We start from the raw sequence: 24,467 nt of genomic DNA, 5'->3' as shown, positions 1-24,467 counted from the left end.
AAATGTGACTGACAGCCAGAGAGCCTTATCTTGGATGAGGAAACTAAAGCACAGAGGGATGAGGTAATTTGACCAAGATCACACAGAGAGCAAGTGGTGGAGTTCAGAACTAAACCAAGGGGGCCCATTGTGCTATGAAGAGCAGGTTTCCCCTCTGTCTTTTCTGAATCCTGAACTTTCCTTGTTATGGGTTAACAAGAGTAAGAATTATAGTACTTTCCACCTTCCAAAGTCAACGCGTAGTCCAAATTATCTTGGTGAGTTGCTTTATAGGACTCCACGGCAGAGATTGAAATACTGAGTCTCTCCAGTAAGTCCAACATAGTCAATTTCCCCCTCCTTTGTTGAAAAAGATCATTGTTAAAAGTGTATATGGTGCCATTCCACTGTTTGTAAGCTCCTTTTCTTGACTGATTGGACCAGGATCTGGAATCACGAACACTTCCCTCCAGTCCTGGCTTAGGCTTTGTGGCTAGGCAGGATGGCCACTCTCCAAAGCAGAAACAACCTTCTCCCATCTGTTTGCACAAGCAAAATCATGGGGCAGGTCCTGACTACCATGGATTTTTTATTTCATAACTAGATTCCCACCCAAGAGGACATGCCCACTTTTCAAATTTGTACCTTGCACATCTCTAGGGAGTGCTAATTACTAATCTATAGGGAAAAGGCAGTGACACAGGAGCCTTTGGGGAAGTTCTTCGCTGAGGCTGAATAGCAAAAAACAGCTATCCAAACCTTTCTTCTAGCTAGATAATCTGCCCCTCAGTGCAAATCTATAAGAAACAGATGGGATTCTGTGGGGGAGAGGGGAATTTTTGCATTGGAAACTGATGAAAAAAATGACAATTCTGTTGAGTGCCCAGGATATGTACCATTTCAGCTGCTGAAATACCTGGATAATTTTAGGAGCAAGTGTGTGGTTAATGGAGGATGAGAAAGGGTTCCGTTTGAACTGCTTCAGCGTTGCCAATTACGTGAAAAAATTTTCTGAATTAAGATTACTGGCCAAGTAAAACAGAAACTCTTACACTGTGAAGTTAACATCCTAAACAACACTCAGTTAATGCTAAATTAAATATCTCTTTGTGAGAAATCACTATTACATTCTCTGCAAGCTGTTTAAAATTCTTTGGAGTTCCAGGCTAATACATGTGATGCCAAACATACACATCCCTTCTCCCTTCCATAAAAAGAAAAAAAAAGAAGAAAAAAAATAAAAGGTAGAAAAGAAATAAAAAAAGAACTAATCAAGATAGAGGAAAATTTTCTAAAGAGAAAAAGTGATTGAAGTTAGCATAAAAATTATACTTAAATATTATTTTAAGTTCTGGGCAATTCAGAAACAACAACCTCTCTTTCTATTTTTTTTATTTCCTACCAAAATTTTATTGCAAACATGAACATTATAGGTAAACCTTTAAAAATCTAGGGCCAAGATTATTTAGGACATTTGAGAAGGAAACAAACCTCCACATTGGGCTTTCAGGCTCCTATAGATGACCATTACCTGAAGGTTACAGACATTAACATTTTTTTAATGTATTTTTTATTGAGGTATAATTTGCACACAATACAATGTACAGGGTTTTTTTTTTGTTTTTTTTTTTGTGGCCACACCACTCGGGCATGCAGAACTTCCCCAACCAGGGGTCAAACCCACGCCCCCAGCAGTGGAAGTGCGGAGTCTTAACCACTGGACCACCAGGGAAGTCCAGTGTACAGATTTTTAAGTGTACAGCTCAATTAATTTTAACAAATGTGTACACCAGTGTAACTACCCAAACAGGTAAGATATTCCACTAGCCTAGAAAATTCCCTCATGCCCTTTTCCAGTTGATAACTCCTCCACAACCAGGGGCATCTACTGGTCCAATTTCTACCACCCTAGATTAATTTTGCCTGCTCTAGAACTTCACAAAATTGGGATTTTGTAGTATGCATGTGTGTATGTCTGGCTCCTTTCACTAGGCATAATGTTTTCGAGATTCTTATTTAATCCCCACAGGCTTACCCTGTTCTAGATAGCACTGCCCCCACGTTACAGATGAGTAGACTGAGACTCAGAAAGTGTAGAGATTTGCAGCAAGTTAACTTAGTTGCACTGGGCATGCCCAGTCTAATGGAGGGGACACTGGTTTTTAAAATCCCCATCACCACCCCACCTGTTCCCCATGACCAGAGAAAAAGTAAAATCACCAGAGAATGCCCAGGATTCTAGCAAAGAGGCCCTTCCACCTTAAAAAAAAAAAAATGGCCTGTACTGGGGAAACATTTTAAAATCTAAAATACAGAGGTCAGAATAAACTTTTTAAGATTCAAGAGGGGGGGAAAAAAGGGAAACAGTCTCATAGCAGGCAACTGACTATTTTGAAATGTAAGAAGTCATACAAGATGAAATAAAAATACGATAGAAATGTTGGTCATGCTGGTATTAAAAGTAGTAAGATGTTGATGATTTAGGCCTCCGAAGGCTCCTTTACATGCATTGCTATTATCTAGCTCAGCTGCTGAAACCTGCTGTTTTAAAGGCAGGAGAGTGGAACATCCCCAGATAGCACCTGGGTTATTTATCATTATGTATAACCCTGGTACACTCTATTTTATTATGCTGCCTTTAAAAGGAAGATAATGCAAGTATGGTTAATTTGTTTCTCTTCTTTATCTATACAGTGTCGTGACCCATCACGGCTTTGTCCCACGAGATTTGTTTTTCAACCGCAAAGAAATCCACAAGAAACTCTCCCTAAAAATTCCATTAATAACCTCTTTCAGCGCATATAGGTTGCAGGGTCTGGAACTAAGAATGTTTTAATCTCTCCAGCAAAACAATGTCTCATAATGATGTACAGGACTATTGCTGTACTGATGAAGAATCATACATAATTCAGCACCTTTCACTTGGCACCACTGTGATGTCCTCATTAGCCGTGGCTCACAGTGTCTGTCAGATGGTGTCCATGTGAACGCAGGCATTATATTGTCTTTGAGATGTGCAGCTGCTTCCATGACACTGCCAGTATATAAAAACATGACGCCAGTTTGTTTTATTTAGTGCTAAACCTTCCAGTTTGTAAAAACAAGGCTGACACAGAGCCTGACATGAGGCAGTGAAAATAATTAGCTCTCATTTTCTCAGCCTCCTATTTCCTTCTCCCTGCTGTGTTCTCTTTCCACTAAACCACCACATGTCAGTCGAAATGGGAGGCAATTAGTGGGCTCATTTCAGTCCCCACAACTGTGCTGAAAAGAAAGTATTTATGATGGCACAATGAACAGCTGAAAGATTAAATAACATTTGCCTTTTGAAAAGAAAATGACTTCTAGCTAAATGGGCAATTTTTGATTATTCTCAAACAAGCTTAGAGTAGTTGGTTTTTAAAATACAAGAAAGGAAAATGAGTCATTTTTAGGTGAAAGAATCAAATAAAACTTGACACAGTAATGCAAATAACTGATGTTTTATTGCAAAATATGTAAATGCGTTATACCCTTAACAATGGCTTGTGTCTAAGGTCAGGGCAGACTGGTGCCAACTAGACACCAGTGGAGATAAGGTGGTTCTATTGCCTTCTGGGGGCTTGTTATTTGAGTTATGCTTGAAAAAAGGACTTTAGGGATGATGTTAAAATAAAGTGAAACAAATCAAGTGAGATACACTTTCATATGATGCATCACACACGTGACTACCTGAAATGGTTCTGATGTTAGTTGACACGTTTGGAAAGGGCTTTTTTATTTATTTATTTTTAAACTGTATTTGAAATTGGGGGGTACAAGGTATTCATCTTGGAGAAAAAGAATAGTAGGTCTTCCTCTTGATTTTTGAATAAATAAGAATCTATTCTATCTCAGACTGGGTTTCTTAACCAATATAGAAAGTGGTCTCACTTACCTAATTACTGCTTAAATGTTTTTAATACTGGGAAATGGGCTGCAAATAAACTTTCACCCAGGACCCTCAAAATACAAAAACAGCTCTGCTACCTACTAAGTTCTCCTCCTACCTCCCATGTCTCCAGAAATGACTCTAAGAAATACAATTTTTGTTTCTTTTTTTTAGAAATAGAGTTTTTGGAAAAAAACCCTAAACTGTCCTAGTTAGCAGGCCTTGTTTATTCTCAATCCAAATCCTAATGTTGATGTGGTTGTCACACATCTTTGCTTTCCTAACATAGTGCTTTTAATTTCATTCCAAATAATCTGTTCTTTTACAGTTGATTATTTCCAAGATCTAATTTTTGGTTCAGAATACACAAGTCACTGTGAGTTATCAAGGCCTTCTCTCTGCAGAACTTACAGTGATTCTCAGAGACTTTTCAAAACCTGCTTCTAAAAGCAAAGATCTCTGTTATGATCAACAACTGCGCCTGTCATCATAAAGTTGCCAGTGATGGCTGTTACAACCGTTTTAAAAGGCAGTCACAAATTTAAGTTCTGTTTCTCTGTTTGTATAATTATATTCTTACTTCCTACAAACTCAAATCCTAACTTGTGATTCATACACTGTGGTCAGTGTAGCTGTATGAGCCAATAGCCACCCAAGGGGATCTAAGCCAACAATGGGTTCATTGGGAGCCTGGAACACTCTCTGAGCTAACTCCGCATTTTAATATAGCTGGAAACCAGCAATAATGTGTTTGCAATTTATTTAAACCTATGTTTCGTCAGGTATACTTCCTTGCTACTCATGATTTTGAAAGGAATTCATAATCTTGATTAAGAAGACTAAGAGTGATCCAATCCGTGCTGGAGCCAGCCCCCATGAGCTGATTGCTTTCATCTCTTCCCAACTTCAAGTTCGGTGATGTCACATTAGCAATTTGAAATTGGCCACGGTAGGAGTATTGACGACATGGAAAGCTGCAAACACTACAAGTCAGGGCTGTTTCCCCAGTTATTAGACATTTTTCTGGCAGGCCATTTCTACACATGACTATCAACCCATCAGCAAGGATGTACTGGACGCCTCTCCCAGTTTTGTTTTAGTTCTATAAGAGGCTGCCTGACCTGTTTGACGAAGCACATCGCCAACGCGAATTAGAAATTAGCAGCAAGTCATGTAGTCAAATTCTGAACTGCATTTGCTCCTTTGCTGTCAATTAAAATTTGTATTTCTTACAGAACCCCACCACTGCAAGCTTATATACCGAGGCACACAAACACATGTGTATGTATGTGTATCTTTCCCCCCAAAAATAGTTGGTCATGGGAAATAAACTTCCCTACACTGAATTTTTCATAAACGCAAGACATATCAATGTAAGGCAAAGCACTGCCTTTTAGTTCTTCCGAAATGTACAAAAGGTGTTGACTTTTTACTTCCTTACAAAATCCTTTGTGCCCTGTTATTTTATTCATGTTTATCTAACCATTTATAAAAACTCCACAATAGGAAAAAAAGCCCTATTTGGCAGTTTTTAATATTTATAGTGCTTTGAGAAAGGGCCTGGAGATTCAATTAAGTTTATTAGATGCCACATTTTATAAGCAATCTAATAAAGACGTACAAGCACAATAGTAAGTGGGAAGTATTTGTGAAAAGCAGCATTTATAACCTATAGCTGAAACAACTGGAGAAGCAGAACTATTGACTGAATTTCTTCGGGTGGGGAGTGGGAGAAGGGGGCCAGGTGCAACAGTGACGGGCGTCAGGAGGGAGGCGAGGGGGATGGAAAAGGCTTCTATTCCGATGGGGGCAGTTAGTGCTGCTTCCACCCCTTCCAAATGTCCCTCTTATTTTCTCTACCTGGTTCGCTTGCCCCTTCAAAATGCCTGTCGAAAGGAAATCAGAAGAGATGGTCATCTGGAGGGAGGTGGCTGGAGTCTGGGAGCCAGTCTCTAGTTAAGGGTCCACTGGAGACAGGGTGTCGTTTCCCAGGCTTCTCCCCTAAGCTCATCTCTTCTCTACAGCTGGTGACCCACTTAGACCCAAGGGAGCCCAGCTTCAATCAGGTTTCCTTGCCTCACTGGGGAGAAAAGGGACTAAGGACACGAGAGAAAAGTCTGTGACTGTCCAGCACACACAAGGAATGAACAGCTTCTCGGAGAGTTCCCTCCTAACTCTGCTTTTGAATTTTTATGACACAAAGTCTCAAAAGGATCTCGGTGGGTGAGAAAACTCCTGGGTGAGTTGATAGTTTATTCCTTGGCAATTTGAGAATCAAATGTTCCTGACTGGTGAGCTTATAAGAGATATAATAATAAACTCTATGCAGCTGAATATTTCAATAAAAAAGGGTGGTCGCCACCCTGGGGAGTGCATGAAGCTGCCTGAGATTCTGGAAGCCGCTTTCCTTCTGTAGCAAGTCCAAGGCCTTAGATTACAAAATGCAAGGCACTTTCCACATGGAACAAAAATAGTGGTGGTTTAGTATTAACTGACCAAAAAAAGTATTTGCCTTTTTATTACCAATACACCTATTTTGGGGGATGATGATACTTTTCAAAAAGAAGCAGTATGACACCATGGTTGAGCCCTTGGGCTGGACCTGCCCCTAACCAGGTAGGGACTCTGGGGGAGGAACTTTTCCTCTCCCCTCCTCAGTTTCCTCCTGGGCCTGATACAGGGGTACTGCTCCCTATGAAGGTGGGTTGTAACAATTACACCAGAAAAATGTTTGCAAAGCGCTTGCCACAATGTCTGGCTGAGGTATGAAATAATAATAATTATCATAAGCATTTCAAGCCCTTCGCCCAGGAAACGTGAGCTGAGAAAGACCCAATTTCTGCCAATACCACTGTCAACTTGAAGGCTGCCTCAATGTACATTGTTATTCAAATTAATAATTAACTTTACTCTTTAGAAATGGGTCAGGTAAATGGGTAAAACTCATTCTCAACTTCTTATTAATTTAAATTTTCAGGGAACCCTTTCGTCCAATTATTTCCCCTGCCAGGTTGTCTCAAAAAAGGAAAGGAAAAAGGATGTTTGTTTCATTTGTGGATGAATTTTTGAATTCCATACGGTGCTGGTGTCTGGTGAGGGCCTGGTCATCCCTAGGGGTTGGGGGTGGCAGCAGAGACTGAGATCACGGGCAGGGGGTCACGCAGGTGCTCTGGACTACTGGAGCAGACACAGGCTCCCAGACGTGAAAGGCTTTCCTGGGTCTGGTGAATCAACCTCACTTATGTGCCATAATCTGTCTAGTTGTAAAATGAGGCTAAAAAAAGAATTTAATCTGAATTCTCTGACCATAAAGGTTGACAGGTCTTTCTTACAAGGAAAGGCTTTATTTTCTACATATATTTGTATGTTTGTGGATAAGGTCACATTTCCATTGTTTCCTCTTAGTAGGCCAGTTACTGAAACAACAAACCAGTTTTAAGTGGTAGCTAACTGGTGGTCCTTTTCAGAGGCAATGGGAAAACACAGCTACTATGTGCATGATAAAGTCACTGTCATACATTATTCCCAATGGCTGCCATTAGAATATATCTTTCATTTTAATTGTAAAAGAAAAGGTGAAATGGTCAAGCAAATCTCCCTGATACACAAACTCAGGTTTGGAGAGAACTTCCAAAACCCCAGTGTTCTCGTGTAACTTATTCTAGTCATGGAGACAGGGTAAAGGCTTCATCTTTTCTGTGAAGATGGGCTTATGGGAACTCAGTTAATTGGGATTTTGAGGATGACCTTTTTTCTTGGGTTCTACCTTGAAGGGTCAAGGTAACAAGGTTTTCATGTGGGGAATTTAAATTTCAACTTAAAGCACATTTGTGAGAAGATATTTCATAATGTTAGGATATAGTCTGACATAATTGGGTAGTTTAGACCTGGACAATAATTTACTCTAGGATTATTTTGTGGAAGTTTCCAGATGACTTAAATATCTTGGGCCAGGTATGAGAGCTTAGCACATGTTTAATATATAGGTAATGATGAAGATGTAATTTCTGGTCTCAGCTCCGTCCTCTTACCCTAGGCTGGTAACACACTTTCTCTAATCAAGGATGACAATACCATGTGCCTTATGCATCTCACAGAAATGCCAAGGGGGATAAATGAGATGACATGTATGAAATAACTTGAGCTCTTCAGAAAGAAGGACTCTCTAAGCATAAGTTTTAAAACATTATATTCAGAAAATTATTTGCAAACGACCATGAGCCTCTTCGAGCCCATATTCAAAACTCATCCCTTCCAAAAAAGCTTTTCCTGGGAATTCCCTGGTGGTCAGGACTCCGCACTTTCACTGCTGAGGGCCCAGATTCAATCCCTGGTCGGGGAAGTAAGATCCTGTGAGCCGCGCGGCGTGGCCAAGAACTTTTTAAAACTTTAAAAGAAAAGAAAAAAAAGCTTTTCCTGATTAACCTCACCCATTCCCGTCACTTCTTTATACTTTTAGCACCTTGGTGTTAGTTACATCCGCATTGTATATTTCACTTTTGATCTATTGCATTATAATGTCATCTATCCAGCTGCTCACCCTAGAAACTGGGTGCCATCCTGGTTCCTCCCTATCACCCCAACTCCAGCTAGTGACACAGTCTGATCAGTTCGGTCTGATCAGTTCCGTCTCAGTGTCCCTGGACACAGGGCACTTCCATGGCACTGCATAGCCTCAGCTCCTTGTCCCTTTTCACCTGGCTGTCTGCACTGCCCCACACAGGACTGTATCACTCTCTCCCGAGCCCTTTCCAATTCATCCTTCTCTGTGCTTTTGAGAGATCTTTTTAAAACGCAAATAGAATCCTCTCTACTCCCTGCTTAAAACGTTTCAAACTCCTTAGCTCAGCACATAAAGCAGTTCTTTTTCTGGTCTCCAGCCACCATTCTGGCCTTAACTCTCCCCACACTATTCCACCTGCTCCATGTTAAGTCGCCCCAGAGGCAGCGATGCTTGAGTTGAGTTGTGAGGTCCTATAGAATTCAGTCCAAAGAAGAGGTGCCTGTGTTTTCCTGGCTTCTGAGCTTTTGCACATGCTGTTCCTTTTGCCTTCAATGTCTTCTCCCTACCTAATAATTCCTGATGGTTTTCAAATTTTCGTTCAAGTATCACCTCTACCAAGAAGACATCAAGATCCTCTTCTGACCCCTTTCTGCATCACTTTCAGTGCTCATCCACTGTGCTTTCATTGAATGATGTGCATGATGTTGTAAAAAATGCATCATTCTGTATTAAAACCATTCATTGATCTTGTCTATTTCTTCCCATAAACTATGGGTTCCTCGCAAGGCAGTACTATACTCTTTTACTTTGCATTCTGAGCATCTAGCATTGAGCCAGACACACAGTATGTCCTCAGTAAATTTCTGCTGAGTGAATGGATGAAATTATTACTCTGCATGGGTGACCAAGGATTAGCAGATAATCAAAAGTTGCAGTGACTTTAGGCCCTGTGGATAACCAATGACTCAAGAAGTCTATACCATCATGGTCAAAACCAGACCACTATATTTGGTCTCCAATATCATTTATAGCTTCTGATTTTTACTAACTATATATATATATTTCAGTTTTCCACATTAACAAGTCATTTCTTTGTTAATTGAAAATAATTTTCTTGGTTGAGATTACTCCTGACAAGTCTTTTTCAGGAAAATTCTTCCCTCTTCTTTTACCCCCTCCAAGCCATAAAAATGTTTAAACACAGAGTACTCATAAATAAAGTGCCATAGAGTGGAGCATACCAAAGAAGGCAAATTAAAATGTGCTATTTATTTACCATCAGATGGACCTGGGGTGCCCACAGCTACAGAATCTCAGGATTGGAAGGGCTCTTGCTTATTGTTGGAGAGGAACTTACTCTCCCCTTTCTGGCAGCTGCTTCTAACAACAGGAATGAATAGACAGTGACCTGTTCACAGAGGGAAAAGAAAAGTGTTCCTATACCAGACACCTAGAGTCAGAGCAGCTTTCACTCAACCAAGTTCTGTGGCCCAAACAAGGGAGGTTAAGATTTCCATTCAGCAAGAGCATCAATATACCTGCAGTGGTGCAGGTAAAACACTCTGTCCAGTGTCCAGAAAGAGCATCTTTTGAAGCCCCTGGTAAAACTAACCCCTTGCAACAATTTCCAATCATTCCCAAGTGCTGGTTCCAGGAATGACCTGGGGTAAGCATGGTTTAATTAGTGAGGGCCGGTGGGCCAGCTGAGCCCCACCAGCTCTCCCAGAGCAACGGGCTCACGTTGTGAGGAGTTGTTTTTACAAGGTCTCTTTGCAGCATCAAAGGAAAGGTACCAACAGTGCAGTAGTTAAGAGTTTGGTTCTGGGGTCAGAGAGGCCTGCGTCAGATCCGTCTTCTGCTACTTGCTAGCCATGTAACCCTTGGACAAGTTACTTGGCCTTTCAGAGCCGTAGTCTCCTTATTTGTAAAATGGGGGAAAATAGCACCTACACCTGAGTCCTGTATGCCTGGAACACGAGTGGTCAATTAACAGACGTGATCACTATTACTGGCTATTCATAGTAATCCAAAGTAACACAAACCTATTATGATTCCAATTCATATGACACCTAGCCCATGTAATTTGCCCAGACTCTAAACATAACATAAAGTAGCAGCCTGACTGAATGAGATTTGGTCAAATGTCCTGCCACCCCATTTAGCGCTGATAATCTGGGTTTCCATTTTGCCTACAGTTCCATTCTTGCTGTTGTTCTACTCTCGATATTATAAAAGTGATTCCCCTTAAAAAACAAAGAAATTGGAATCAGGAAGCTGTGACGCCAAGAAGCATAAACAATTACTCTAGTGTCCGTGCCCCCGACCTTAACGCTCCCCACTGCCCCCCACGGTTTGCAGTGCGTTTCCTTGAGGGTTTGGGTGGCCTCACACAGGGGTCTTCAGCTGAATGAGAAAGATTCCTAGATTGGCTTACAGAGGCAGCTGGCAGCCTTTCAATTAAATTCTATTTTATAAAGTCTATAAATTTACTCAGAATCATGTTACCAGCTGGTAGGGGGTATATAAAACCACAGAGTTCCAGGAGAGAAAAAGAGTAAATTAGACTGAAATTTATCCAAAGGATTTAAAATATGATTTACCTGTAGGCCAGTCCCTGGTTTCAAGTGAAAACCAAAAACAAGTTCAAGGTGCACTATTTTTTCCTCATTTTCTTCAGGTTCACCTACTGAGTCCTGAAACAGAAAACTAAGCACTGTTTATACTACATAGTGTTTTTACTTTTACTTCTCATGTAAATGAGATGATTTCCCAGCATTAGTTTTTCCATTCTAATCTATTGCTTAATTTTTGGTTATTTTGGATTACACTACAAATTCCAGTTACTAAAAGCAAGAGAAATGACATATTAAGCCTTTGAGAACTTTGCCAAATGATTTGTCTCATGCACTACAAACTGAATGTCACCATCTTACATTTTTCACAATGCATCTTGCGTTGTGCAGTTTTACCCTAGAAATGCACTTCGTCCCTGGAGATGCACAGAGACTTCACCTTGAGAGTTTCACAACACTCAAGATATTTACACCCTATTCCCAAAGAAGAATTATGCAGTTCCTAGAGCATCTGTGGATAGAGGGCCAAGCAGAGGAACAAATGAATCTTCGTGGGCTTAGAGATGGAAAACCAGAGTTGTTAGTGAATGAGAAGAGTTCTGTATATTGTTTGCAAGTATCTACTAATCTTATAACAAACTATGCCATATACCTTTAGACTATATTCAAAATAATATGTTAAATATATTAATATCTTATTCAAACAATAAAACTCCTACCCCTCAATGCAAGTGGTAATCCAGAGCTTAGCGTGTGCACTCCTTCAGCGGCTTCCATGTCGGACAAAGGTCTCCCGAGCCAGGTGGGAGGCCAGAGGTCCTCACCTACAATGTTAGCACTTATATCCCCTAGCCACTAAGGTGACATGTGTTGTTCTTATCATGACCGTATTGTTAATATTTCAACTTGCAGGGAACAAGGTTGCTCCATTTATGCACATCCTCAGCTTCACTCAAAGGGCCTTTTGTTGGACAGATATGATGAAATTTCACTTCAAACAACGGTTCCCGACATTGGCAAATTTAGGTGTGGATATGGCTGGTGCATATGTCAATAAAAGTAGCGTATTCTCAGTAAGAAAAAACCTTCCTTACCTTAATTAGTGGTGGGAAGTGAAACAAGTTTAGGTAATCGTGGGTTAACTTCTCAATGGCTGACTGTAAAAAAAAAAAACCACAAGAAACCCACGTGACTTTATTAATGATCCGATAATGCCAAGAAAGGATTAAAATTATTGTGCACATATAAAGGCATTCTTTATTTACGTAGTTCACAAAATACCTTGGGGATGTTAATATCCAACATCTATTGAGAATAAACCTGGTTGTTCAAAGTATTATAGGTAGTTTATAATTATTTAATGGAACAGGAAGATATTTTAAAGATGTTTAATCTCAGGGTAAAAAATAAATAAAACCGTTCTTCAAATACCGGTAGAGTATAGTAGTGACAAGTTAATATTCTAGTGTACAGAATGCAGTTGTCACCCCGAGTAATTGTGGGAAAAAGGACAAAGAACATGAATATATCACCAGAGGCTCTCATTAGGGCTGAAATCTCACTAAAGGGTTTATTGCACTGAAAGGGCTTTTCTGTGGGTTTGTGTCCAAAGCTCCCTCCCCCAGTGGAGGGCAAAGAACTCTTAAAGGAAAGGAGGACAATTTAAATTATGATTCTTGTTTATACTCATCAGGTATAATCCAGCTTTTCTGTGAACTGAGCATATCACATAGAGAGTGAAGAAGTACCGACGTGAGAAAAATTAGATGCATTTTTAAAAAAGTGAAATGAAAGCTGTTCACACATCATCCAATAATGAGCACTTGTTGGATGTTAGGCTCTTTTCCTTCTTCAAGGCTCCTCCACAGAGGGCTTCCAGGCTCGGGTGAGGAGAGAGCCAAGACAGGCTGAAAGGAACAACCAAGTAGCAAAGGGCAGGTGGACAGACCGTCCACTTTGCAGTTGTATAATCTACCATCTGTAGGCTGACTCACTCGTTGAGAAGGTGTACAGCAAGGCCTTGCCTTCCTCACTGAGACAGCAGAGAATGGAGGGCACTTTCTCACCCTCAGGATGGGTGTGTGTGTGCGCGTGTGAAGAACGGTGACAAGGACCAGGCAGGCTCTTCCAGTCTGGAGGTCCCCTTGCAGCGTCCCATCCCGAATGGCCCAGATTGAAGGATTCTTTATCCTCGTTGCCCCGAGAGTATATGCAGGGTGCTCCCAGAGCTCCCATGGAAAGGTCCGTTTCCATGACCCTTTCCCCTTACTCTCTCCCTCTCATGTAAGCTTATTTGTCAGAAGTACCCAGGGCCCAGCTGAGTTTAAGAGAGTGTCAGCTGTGGGCCGAGCCCCCCACTCCTGCCCACCCCTTGGGTGGCCACTGTAATAGGGCCCTGGCTTTGGCAGAGGTGGAGGGCCCGCACGCCTGACTTTTGAGACCCAGCCCCCCAGGGACTGACTGTCTTTCTGTGCACACACAGACTCTTCCAGGAGGGAGTCTCCGGTCCCCGCAGATGCTAGCTACGCCCCTCCTTTGGGGCTCAGGACAGACACTCCGCTCCCAAATGCTGAGACTCTGAATTAAGAGAAGTTGTATATACATGTTTTCTCTCTTTTCTGGGATGTAAATTCCTTAAGGGCAGGATTCTTTGTTTCTTCACAGGCCCAGGGCTGTGATCGGTAGGCATCCACTGGATTTGTTGAACAATAATCAGTAAGTTTGGACATTGCTTGCTCTAATGATACCAACCACCACAGAGGGGCACTTAGGCTGTCCCGGGCTGGGTCTGGGAATATTTAAATCACCGAGGCTGTTGAGGAGCTCGCCACCGCTTTTCCTCCTGACTCCCCCTTAAGGAACGAGAGTCCTATTTCAAAGGCAGGACAGGGAAAGGGGAGTTGGGAGCGTCTTTCTGGCATCTGCTAAATGGGACAAGATTTGCCAAATCTCTCTCTTTGAACCCTGAAACTTCTCTGTACCAGAGAAAAGAATTTTTCCTACTGTAGCCCATCTAAGCCAGCGTTGCTTTTCAGGACGGATTTGCCCACAGCCGGAGGTTGAGATTAAATTATTTACCATCATTTAAGATGTATGTTTATGCATGAGGTTTCCTGCCCATCTTGTGAGAGGGAGCAGGTGGTAGGTTAAGGCTAAGCCATCATCTAAAGGGTGCTGAGGGGCTGTAAGGATGTTCCTTATGTGGATCCAGGGCCCATAGGACAGAAGTGGATGTGTTCTCTTCGGACCTCAGGGAGGATTTCCCTGAAAAAGCCTGGTATCAGTAGCTCCAACTGAGGCAAAGGGGAAAGTTGTTGGCAAGTTGGTAGAGCCTTTGTCAAGATGTGGATTTGGATAAGAAGTTGCTTTTTCTACGTTTCCTTCCCTTTTTTTTTTTTTTAATTTATTTATTCATTTATTTTATTTTTGGCTGTGTTGGGTCTTAGGTTCGTGCGAGGGCTTTCTCTAGTTGCGGCAAGTGGGGGCCACTCTTCATCGCGGTGCGGGGACCGCTCTTCATCGCGGTGCGCGGGCCTTTCACTATCGCGGCCCCTCCCGTTGCGGGACACAGGCTCCAGACGCGCAGGCTCAGTAGTTGTGGCTCACGGGCCCAGCTGCTCCGTGGCATGTGGGATCTTCCCAGACCAGGGCTCGAACCGGTGTCCCCTGCATTAGCAGGCAGATTCTCAACCACTGCGCCACCAGGGAAGCCCTCCTTCCCTTTTTTTTAAAAAAAAATATTTACTTTATTTATCTATTTATTTTCGCCATGCCGGGTCTTAGTTGCGGCCTGCGGACTCATAGTTGGTGGCATGCATGCGGGATCTAGTTTCCCGACCAGGGATCGAACCCGGGCCCCCTGCATGGGGAGCATGGAGTCTTACCCACCGGACCACCAGAGAAGTCCCTACATTTCCTTCTTTATTCTATTTGTCTTCTTTCTAACCTGTGCTCACCCTTCTATCTACCCACACTGGGGTTGAGGAGGTTTGGGGAGTAAATTCGATTTCATTGTAAGGTCTCTCTTGAAACAGACCTCTGATTAATAACAAGGTGCACACAGATGCCAGCAAGTGTTATTTGGTTTGAGTAACTAAAAAGCAAAACAAAACAAAGAGACAAAAAAACAGAACTGGTTGCTAAACTACAAAAAAGCAACAACAACAAAAACAGAGGTTTACCTTTGAAAGTGTTCAAGGGACTTCCCTGGTGGCGCAGTGGTTAAGAATCCGCCTGCCAATGCAGGGGACACGGGTTCGAGCCCTGGTCCGGGAGGATCCCACATGCCGCGGAGCAACTAAGCCCGTGCGCCACAATGACTGAGCCCATGTGCCACAACTACTGAAGCCTGCGTGCCTAGAGCCCGTGCTCCACAACAAGAGAAGCCACCGCAGTGAGAAGCCCGCGCACCGCAAGGAAGAGTAGCCCCTGCTCGCCGCAACTAGAGAAAGCCCATGCACAGCAACGAAGACCCAACGCAGCCAAATAAATAAATAAATAGATTTATTAAGAAAAAGAGAAAAGAAAGCTTTCAAGACTGAAGTTCTGGGGGGGAATGTTAGGATTTCCTGAGAAAATGAGGGATAAGAATACACATAAGGTGGTGTCTGTTCTGGGTAAAATTCGGCAGATTGCAGACTGAACACACATTCCCATGGTTTTAGGTGCCATGGTAGCTCAGGCTTCACTCAGTCCACGGACACGTTCTGGCATCGTTAGGGGTCCCTAATGGATATCCAGCCTCTCTGGCCTCAAAGCAAGTTGCCTCCTGCTATTGCCAGGTGGGCTGGCAGCTCTGCAGGCGCACACGGCCCGAGTGCCACATGACGCTTCTTCCCACACTGAGGCCTCTCCAGAGGCAGAGCCCTCCCGCCAGAACACCCCCTCCCCACACCCCTCACCCGCTTACACCTCCGGGCCCTTCAGCTCTCAGCTCCATCAGAACTTTTGCACAGGAGCCTTCCCTCAGCCCAACCTCAGCTCTCCTTTGTGGCACTTCTTACAGCTGCCATGTTACCATTTTTGCATGATTAATGACTGTCTTCTCCACTAGACTGGAGACTTCCTGAGGGCACAGGGGTGCTATGCAGGTGTATCCATGTGACTTCTGCTGGACCAGGTATTAACCCTTTGTTCTGGGATTATGAAGAGGGAGTAGGGGTCCCATGGGGGCGGCAGCTAATGATCAGCTGGTATGAAGTATTTCCACACTGTGACCACCAGCTCAGCCTCTAACATGACACACGACCTGCTCCACAGTAGGAGCTCAGTAAAGGTTTGCTGACTGAATGTTCTCCCTTTCTGAGGTACCTTTAAATGGATGATATGCCCCTTGGAGACGATGCCCATGTCTTTCAAGTCTTCCTCCTCGAGAAGCAGCAGTCGCTTTCCTGTAATGTTGTTTTCCTTAAACAAGTTCGCATACACGCTTATCTCCTCTGAAGTGTCACCTGAAGGGAGTGATTAGAAGACAGAATAAAATTAGACTCAATCACATCCCAAGCAAAGTTAACTCCATGAATTAAGAAGGTAAGTTATTCCACTTGCCTTTTCTGACGAGCTGCTGAACCCAAAAATACTGTGGAAGAGAGGACATATATGGTTTTGAAGATTCATTCATGGTCGGTGGCCAGACTTAACAGTAAAACACATAGTTTTTCAATGGATTAAAGTACCTTTAATTCTTGCTCAACCACAAAGGGAAAACAGAAGACTTTCTCTTTACTGTTTTAAAACTTCAAGGTTTCAAATTGGAGACATCCTCCCTTCGGGGGTCTTGGACCCTTGAAGGACCATTGGTTTTCCTCCTTATTTGAAAGATATTTAAAAAGCCTTTCAAGAAGATTCTTACTTATAATGCTTTTTCCATTCATGTGCCAGTGGTCCGCTGGGTTGTTGAAGGGCACTGGTTTACCCAGGAATTGTATGAGTAAGAGGGACCACACGGCAGTGGACAGAAAGATGGATAAAATGCGTCCTCTGTTCTAGGCCTGGTCATGAAGTAGCTTTGTGGCCCAAGACAAGTTAAAGTGTGGAGCTTCCTACACAGAATGAGGTTGGACCCAGCAACCTCAGTCCTTGAAGTTCCCTTGGCGTGTGTTTACCGTAGCCTCTCACACTATCCAGGTGAAGGGAGACAGAATGGGGGGGTCACACCCAGGCCCACCACTTCTCTAGGGAGCCCTTGACCCTGGAATTTTATTTAAATGGTTTGAAAACCACTCAACCTCAGAGCAAAGACTAAAAATAGCTGTTAGAGCTCAGTGCCTTTTAAAACATTTCTTCTCAAATGAGAAGGGCCAACTTTGCAGCTGGGGATAAAGGGATTATATCCAGGCCTGTGAAGAGGCGAGCCTAAGTCCTCTGTCCTTGTTAAGCAGGGCTGGCATGAAAGTTAGAATCACCAGGACTCAGGGAATGGGAAATAGAGGCAACTGGTGCCAGCGTACTTCCCCTGCAGAAGCCACAGAGATTAGCTTATCTGAAAGCAGTATTACTTCACCAGAAGACCAAGGGCTGGGAGGATGTGCCCTGGCCCAGAAACCAGTTGAGTCTGGTAAACCTTCCAGAGCCCTTCCCAGGAGTTTCTAATAATGAGTTTGACTTTGGGGTACCTAGTCTGTTTCCTGGGGTGTGGGCCTGCTGAGGCTGGCATACAAGCTTTTTTTTTCCTTTTTCATTTAATGAAACCTTGAACTTATAAAATGGATCTGGACAAGCATAAACCCCTGAGGTCTCTGACCAAGGATTCTTGGACCTATTTTTCACTTAAGGAAACACATACAGAGATATAACAAGCTAAGCAGGATTGTTCCTCAGGGTCTCTACCCAGACTGTAGGGTGTGGGATTTCCTTTGGACTTAACTAGTCTGTTCACATCCTCCCCCAAACATGGGGCTTCTCCGGCTCCCGCTTCAGAGAATGTCTGGGAGCTCGGGTCTATTCCTTCTTGGGAAGGTCAGAGTAAAGATGGTAAAATGAACAGGGCTAAGGCACTGCCTTTACCAGTTCTTTCCCCACCATGGCTCAAGTCCATCCCTGGTCTTTTGGGAAAACTTAAGATCAATTTTTTTCCAAGTATATTCATTTAGTATCCTGGATCCCCCCTTTAACTGGTATTCATTACTGTATTCTGGAATACCTTTCAGAGCAAATAGGGAGGTGGAATCCTCTTGTAAGATTTGAAGAGATACTTGCTTTGCTCGAGGCCTTATTTTAAATCATTACTGCATTAAAAATAGAAAGACATGGAATTTGTCAACTTCTCCTACTTAACACTTTCCTAAGGCCCAAATCCCTCTCCCTATATTTTTAACTTGTGGACAAATTTATGAACTACCTGCCCAGGTTAAATGAGGCATTAAAAGAAGCTGCTTACCACGTCCTCTTCTGTCCAAGCACCAATCTCAAAGGAAGGCAGCAGCTGCATGGGAAATATGAATGAAATGGAAAAAAAGAAGGAATATTATCACTGTCTTTTTGGTTTATCCCCACTTTTCAGTATTTTAGGGCTGCTGCTCTGGCTTGGTTCCTCCTGCAGGTGGCATTGAATGGAAACCAGTTTTCCCAGCCGTTAAGGAATTTCTCAGGGTTCCAAAGATGTTGCCCACAGAAGCCAATCGACCTCTCAGTAACAGTTCATTGTGCTTGGTGAGCCGTGACAATGGGACTCTGCACATCCTGGGATTTTCCGCTCTTTGTACTTGGCACACTGAGAGTAGTTTTACCTCCCACGAGAAGGCCTTGGCAGTCAAGGAATTTCTGACGTTTGTCAGATACCAGAGCCGTCTTCTGAATTCTCAATCAACACGAAGATCGCTTGATCATTAATAAAAATTCCAAAGCAACCACTTGGTAACCAGATGTCTTACATGCTTATTTTTAGAGGGGAATTTCTAAGTGTTTAACTAAATGTCTCAGTTGCACTATATTTTTAAAACCAAATATTAGAAGGACATGAAAAATTGGAGCCGTCCTAAGGAACCCAGGTTGCAGAGTTGCTCTAATTAAAACTAAACTAACCTCCCTCCCTGGCAAGTATACAAACATGAACGACAACTTTGCAAGAGGACTCCTGCCTGCCCATTTTCAGAGCCAAAGGGCTACTCGCTTCAATATATGCTCCATGGCCACAGACTAAATAAATACCTACGTAACAGGAAGAAAATCTGTGTCTTGTGACTTGAATTAGTTTGCTATAGCCATTAGTTTTAACAAACTTAACTTGCCAGCATGGTTGGATTGCTCATGAGACAACATGGCAAAGTGTCTTTCAACCCCTGTTACAAATAGTATTTTTTGTGCGGGTGAGTTGAAAAAAAAAGAAGTTGGATTTGGTTACTTTTACCATTAGTGTAAAAATCAGAGGGTGGGTGAGTTAATCCTTCTAATCTGCAGGTATTTTAAATTCACATGCTCGAAACCTTGCTAGGAAAGACATGCCCCTGCCTTCAAGGAGCTTTTTTTTTTTTTTTAAAGGAATTCCTTTATTTAATTTATTTATTTATTTATATTTATTTATTTTTGGCTGTGTTGGGTCTTCGTTTCCGTGCAAGGGCTTTCTCTAGTTGCGGCGAGCGGGGGCCACTCTTCATCGCGGTGCGCGGGCCTCTCACTGTCGCGGCCTCTCTTGTTGCGGAGCACAGTCTCCAGACGCGCAGGCTCAGTAGTTGTGGCTCACGGGCCTAGTTGCTCCGCGGCATGTGGCATCTTCCCAGACCAGGGCTCGAACCCGTGTCCCCTGCATTGGCAGGCAGATTCTCAACCACTGCGCCACCAGGGAAGCCCCAAGGAGCTTTTAATTTAAGGGGGGGGGGCTAAAGTAGGTATGGATTATACCTTGGGAGGAGTTCAAGGCCGCCTTCATTTTAGTTTCCTCAGTGCCCAGCAGAGTGCCTAGCACACAATACCTGGTAAATTTTTGTTGAACAGTTTGTTGAATGAGTAAAACTGAAGGCTGTATTCACTATGATGCTAAATTCTCTGGTATAGAGTTCAATGTCTATGGCTATACCACGGAAAAGGGAGGGTTTCATAGACTAACATGGGGGATGGAAGGCATAGTGGCTTGAGCTGGCACAGCAGGGCTAGAAGAGAGGTGACTCCTGGTGAGAAGCAACGAGGCAAGACACTGGCAGTGGTGGAGGCGGGACAGGAAGGAAGGATGGGCACGGCACGTTTGCCCGACCGGAGCTCCAGATACAGTGTGCGCATGTCCAAGGATAAGGGGGAACTGCGGCCAACTCTAGGGGGCCAGGCAGAATTATTTAAAAAACCCACTAGTTACAATAAATCTGAATGCATAGAGTTTGAGACGTACAGATAAGTTGCAAGGGTATAAATCGCTACCACTCTTTATGTACTCCGCTACCCTCATGTGCTCCGATTCCCACAGGACTGCCCCTTCCCTCCTCTGAAATACATGGTGTCTGTAGTCACATGCACTCACCTGCTTTAATAATGCAGAAACGAAAGTGACTTGAGAAATAGGATCTAAAACTGAACTTGATCAAAGAAAATACATGACAAGTTTTATTTCTTCACGGGGCAGCTGGATACAGCTGCAGAAACGTCATTCGCTTTTCCCATCACAGAATCAAATGTGAAATAAGGAACTTGTCTGATTAGTTTAAGAAACAACAGACTGCTTTACAGAGACGTTTAAAGCTGCATCAAGGCTGGCTTTTAGAAGAAGTGAGGGTGTACGGAATGTTTTGATTTGTATGTAATTCCCAAATGTTGTGCTGAACAAAACTGATAAGTATTTCTTGAATAAAGGTTGTAAAGGAAACAACTAATCAAAACCAACATCTTTGGTTTTCATGTCAGAAGGAGAGGAGAAGAGTTCACTTGTGCTCTGAGGATGGCTCACCAAGATGACACCCAGGGAAAGGCACTGGGTTCAGTGTGAGACTTGCTCCGGCAGGAGTCCTGCATGCTGCTTGCAAAGATTAGTGAGAGGAAGGCTGGGGCCAGGTACTGCTTCGAGACGGTTTGAATTTGGCAGAACAGGGGAGAAGAGTTAATATCTCCAGCCACAGAGTAGCTTCCCATTTCCTCTATGTCTGCTGTACCTTGTTAACATATCAGTGCATCTGCTATAGGGTGAGTTCTAAGCTTTTCTGTCTCTCTTTGGGGATAAAAAAAAAAAAAAATCCATCTTGTGACTGCACCATCACTTTACAAATTCATTATTTACACTCCAACTGATTTCAGGAGAGAAGCTCACACTCATGGGCATGCATGTGATAATGATTCCTTCAAAGGATGTTGGGAATCCAATCTAACAAAGCTCTGATATACACAATAACACATAACAAACGGATTTACTGTCAAAACGTTTATTGCAAAATGGAGTCTTAAAACAAAGGAAAGCAAAGTTCACATCAAAATGAAATGTATGACACCGACTTGGATTTCTGAATACATTGTGGACTTTGTGTTGGAATATCAAATTCCAACACTGAAATCAATAACTGAGTAGTCTTACCACACAAGAGTAAAATTTAATCTTCCATACAAACATGATACAAGATTTTGGCATAGGACTTGCTCAGAATAACATTGCGATAGAATAATTGAGAAAAACGTTTTGTTAAAAAAAAAACCAATAAGGTGATAATGCCATCTATTCAAAGCTCACACTCAAAGAATATAAATATTTTCTATCACTTAGTACAAAAATTTTAAAACAGTGCAAAAGCAATATGTGCAGTGCATTGTATCTGACATTAAAAGATCTATTATTCTGCACACAATATAAAATAGTTAATGTAGGTGCCTGAAACTCTAGCTCTGAAGTAAATAATCACATGCCAGAAAGCTCCTCACAGGCAATAGAGTGCAAACTAAGCTGGAGTCTGAGGAAACATAGCTAGTCCTCCAGATGTCCTGGTAGACGCTCATTTCTCATCAGAGAGGCTGCATCTACAGCTATCAGGCTATGTTACAATCAAAAGAACAGGACAGATTCTTCTCTCTGGCAATGCTTAACATCTAAACAGGAAAACAGTCTTACCCCAAAGCAGCAAAAGGTACCTGATTATAGAAAAATTATGCTTTATTATGTATGCGGTATAGTAGACTGCTAGTTTCAAAAGGCAGGAACAAGTCTAGTGTATCAAAAAAAAAGGATCAAGATTTAACTCAGAGTAAGTTTTAAAATTATCTTTCATGAAATTCTTGCCACTCCAATGAAACCTCTGAAAAACAAAGTTGTGTACATCGTAGTGCCATGAGAAATCATTTTAGATCTCTCCCAAACCTTCCCCCACCCCAATTCCTTGATTTTCATGGGGATCAAGTTTGAATTCCCCAGCTGGTGTTAAAGTCTAACAAATCTCCTGCATATTAAAAATCACTGGCTAATAAAAAGAAACGAAATTGAGTTATTTGTAGTGAGGCGGATGGACCTAGAGTCTGTCATACAGAGTGAAGTAAGTCAGAAAGAGAAAAACAAATACCGTATGCTAACACATATATATGGAATCTTAAAAAAAAAAAGGTTCTGAAGAACCTGGGGGCAGGACAGGAATAAAGACGCAGATGTAGAGAACGGACTTGAGGACACAGGGAGGGGGAAGGATAAGCTGGAACAAAGTGAGAGTGTGGCATGGACATATATGCACTACCAAATGTAAAATAGATAGCTAGTGGGAAGCAGCCGCATAGCACAGGGAGATCAGCTCGGTGCTTTGTGACCACCTAGAGGGGTGGGATAGGGAGGGTGGGAGGGAGGGAGACGCAAGAGGGAGGGGATATGGGGATATATGCATACATATAGCTGATTCACTTTGTTATACAGCAGAAACTAACACAACATTGTAAAGCAATTCTACTCCAATAAAGATGTTAAAAAAAAAAAAAAAAATCACCAGCTAAAATCAAGCCCTCAACATCTCCAGAGCATCAAAAACAAGTGTGCTATGTGCCTTCAACCTCTTCCCATTAGTTATTTACGTAAAATATTAAAATGTGATTTTGCTTTAAAAAAAAAAAAAAAGACTGTTAAGAAACGGGTCCTTTTAAGTTAACCTGGCTACTTTGTAGAATTGTAACTACTTCAGTGATATTTTTCTTTTTTATTTATTCTGGAATCAGTGTAACAGGAGAGAGACACCTTGTCCCCCCCTCCCCTGATAAATTTAGCTGTTTCATAAAGTTTCCACCAGCATTCTGAAGGGGAAAGAAACAATTTCCACAAGTGAGGATTTAAGATAAATGGCACAAATCTACACAATTCAGATTGTGTAAGTAGCTGTAATTCTGAAAATGCATCTTTTGACTCGGGTAATTCTGTTTAGGGAAAAAAAAAATGAGACATGGAACTCTAAAACTGCCAGGTTTAGCTAAGTTTCCCAGTGGAGGAAAGGACAATGCTATGGGTATTTTGGAAGGAATTTTTTTATTGAGTGGGACTGCCACGTAGGATTTTGGGCACTGAGCACTAAATATGCTCCCAGACAACCAAATATATGCCCCAGCATCACCAAACATCATTCGGGTGACAACCACTAAGAGGGTGTCATCAAATTCTACATGATCCACTTTATGAGGAAAGGAAAAAAGATGAAAGAGTAGTTATATTTTCAGTTGTATGGCTCTGATAATTATTACCACAATTTGGAGTTTCAATTCTCATTGTGATTCTTCAAATTTGTTTCTTTTTTTAAAAATTAATTTTTATGGGAGTATAGTTGATTTACAATGTTGTGTTATTTTCTGCTGTACAGCAAAGTGAATCAGTTATACATATACATATATCCACTCCTTTTTTTAGATTCTTTTCCCATATAGGCCATTACAGAGTACTGAGTAGAGTTCCCTGTGCTATACAGTAGGTTCTTATTAGTTATTATCTATTTTATATTCTCTGTTTCTTTAACTCTTCTCTTTATAAATGTATATTTTTGTAAGTCAAGTATTTGGAAATAATTCCAACACCAATAATTTGCCATTTTAAAGACTGATCTGAAGAATGGATAAAGAAAATGTGGCACATGTATACAATGGAATATTACTCAGCCATAAAAAGAAACGAAATTGAGTTATTTGTAGTGAGGTGGATGGACCTAGAGTCTGTCATACAGAGTGAAGTAAGTCAGAAGGAGAAAAACAAATACCATATGCTAACACATATATATGGAATCTAAAAAAAAAAAAAAAAAAGGTTCTGAAGAACCTGGGGGCAGGACAGGAATAAAGACGCAGACGTAGAGAACGGACTTGAGGACACAGGAAGGGGGAAGGCTAAGCTGGGACAAAGTGAGAGAGTGGCATGGACATATATACACTACCAAATGGAAAACAGACAGCTAGTGGGAAGCAGCCGCATAGCACAGGGAGATCAGCTCGGGGCTCTGTGTCCACCTAGAGGGGTGGGATAGGGAGGGTGGGAGGGAGGGAGACGCAAGAGGGAGGGGATATGGGGATATATGTATATGTATAGTGATTCACTTTGTTATACAGCAGAAACTAACACACCATTGTAAAGCAATTATAT

General features: G+C 42.1%; 1 protein-coding gene across 4 annotated transcripts in view; it reads right to left on the bottom strand.

The window, feature by feature from the left end:
• The window catches only part of MAP3K20 (mitogen-activated protein kinase kinase kinase 20), a 169,200-nt gene that overhangs the window by 17,355 nt on the left and 127,378 nt on the right, over positions 1-24,467 (bottom strand). For 3 of the 4 annotated variants that reach the window (XM_036857319.1, XM_036857317.1, XM_036857315.1), the window contains exons 12-16: positions 18,345-18,389; positions 16,514-16,544; positions 16,277-16,416; positions 12,061-12,123; positions 10,994-11,086 (exon numbers count right to left, since the gene is read on the bottom strand). In XM_036857319.1, the coding sequence (XP_036713214.1) occupies positions 10,994-11,086; positions 12,061-12,123; positions 16,277-16,416; positions 16,514-16,544; positions 18,345-18,389 (372 nt within the window). The remainder of the gene's footprint in view (positions 1-10,993; positions 11,087-12,060; positions 12,124-16,276; positions 16,417-16,513; positions 16,545-18,344; positions 18,390-24,467) is intronic. The other variant, XM_036857316.1, reaches the window with a different exon arrangement.

The sequence above is a fragment of the Balaenoptera musculus genome, chromosome 7 (genome assembly GCF_009873245.2).
Source record: "Balaenoptera musculus isolate JJ_BM4_2016_0621 chromosome 7, mBalMus1.pri.v3, whole genome shotgun sequence".
In the NCBI taxonomy this organism is placed as follows: Eukaryota; Metazoa; Chordata; class Mammalia; order Artiodactyla; family Balaenopteridae; genus Balaenoptera; species Balaenoptera musculus.
This window is presented reverse-complemented; position numbering and strand designations above follow the sequence as displayed.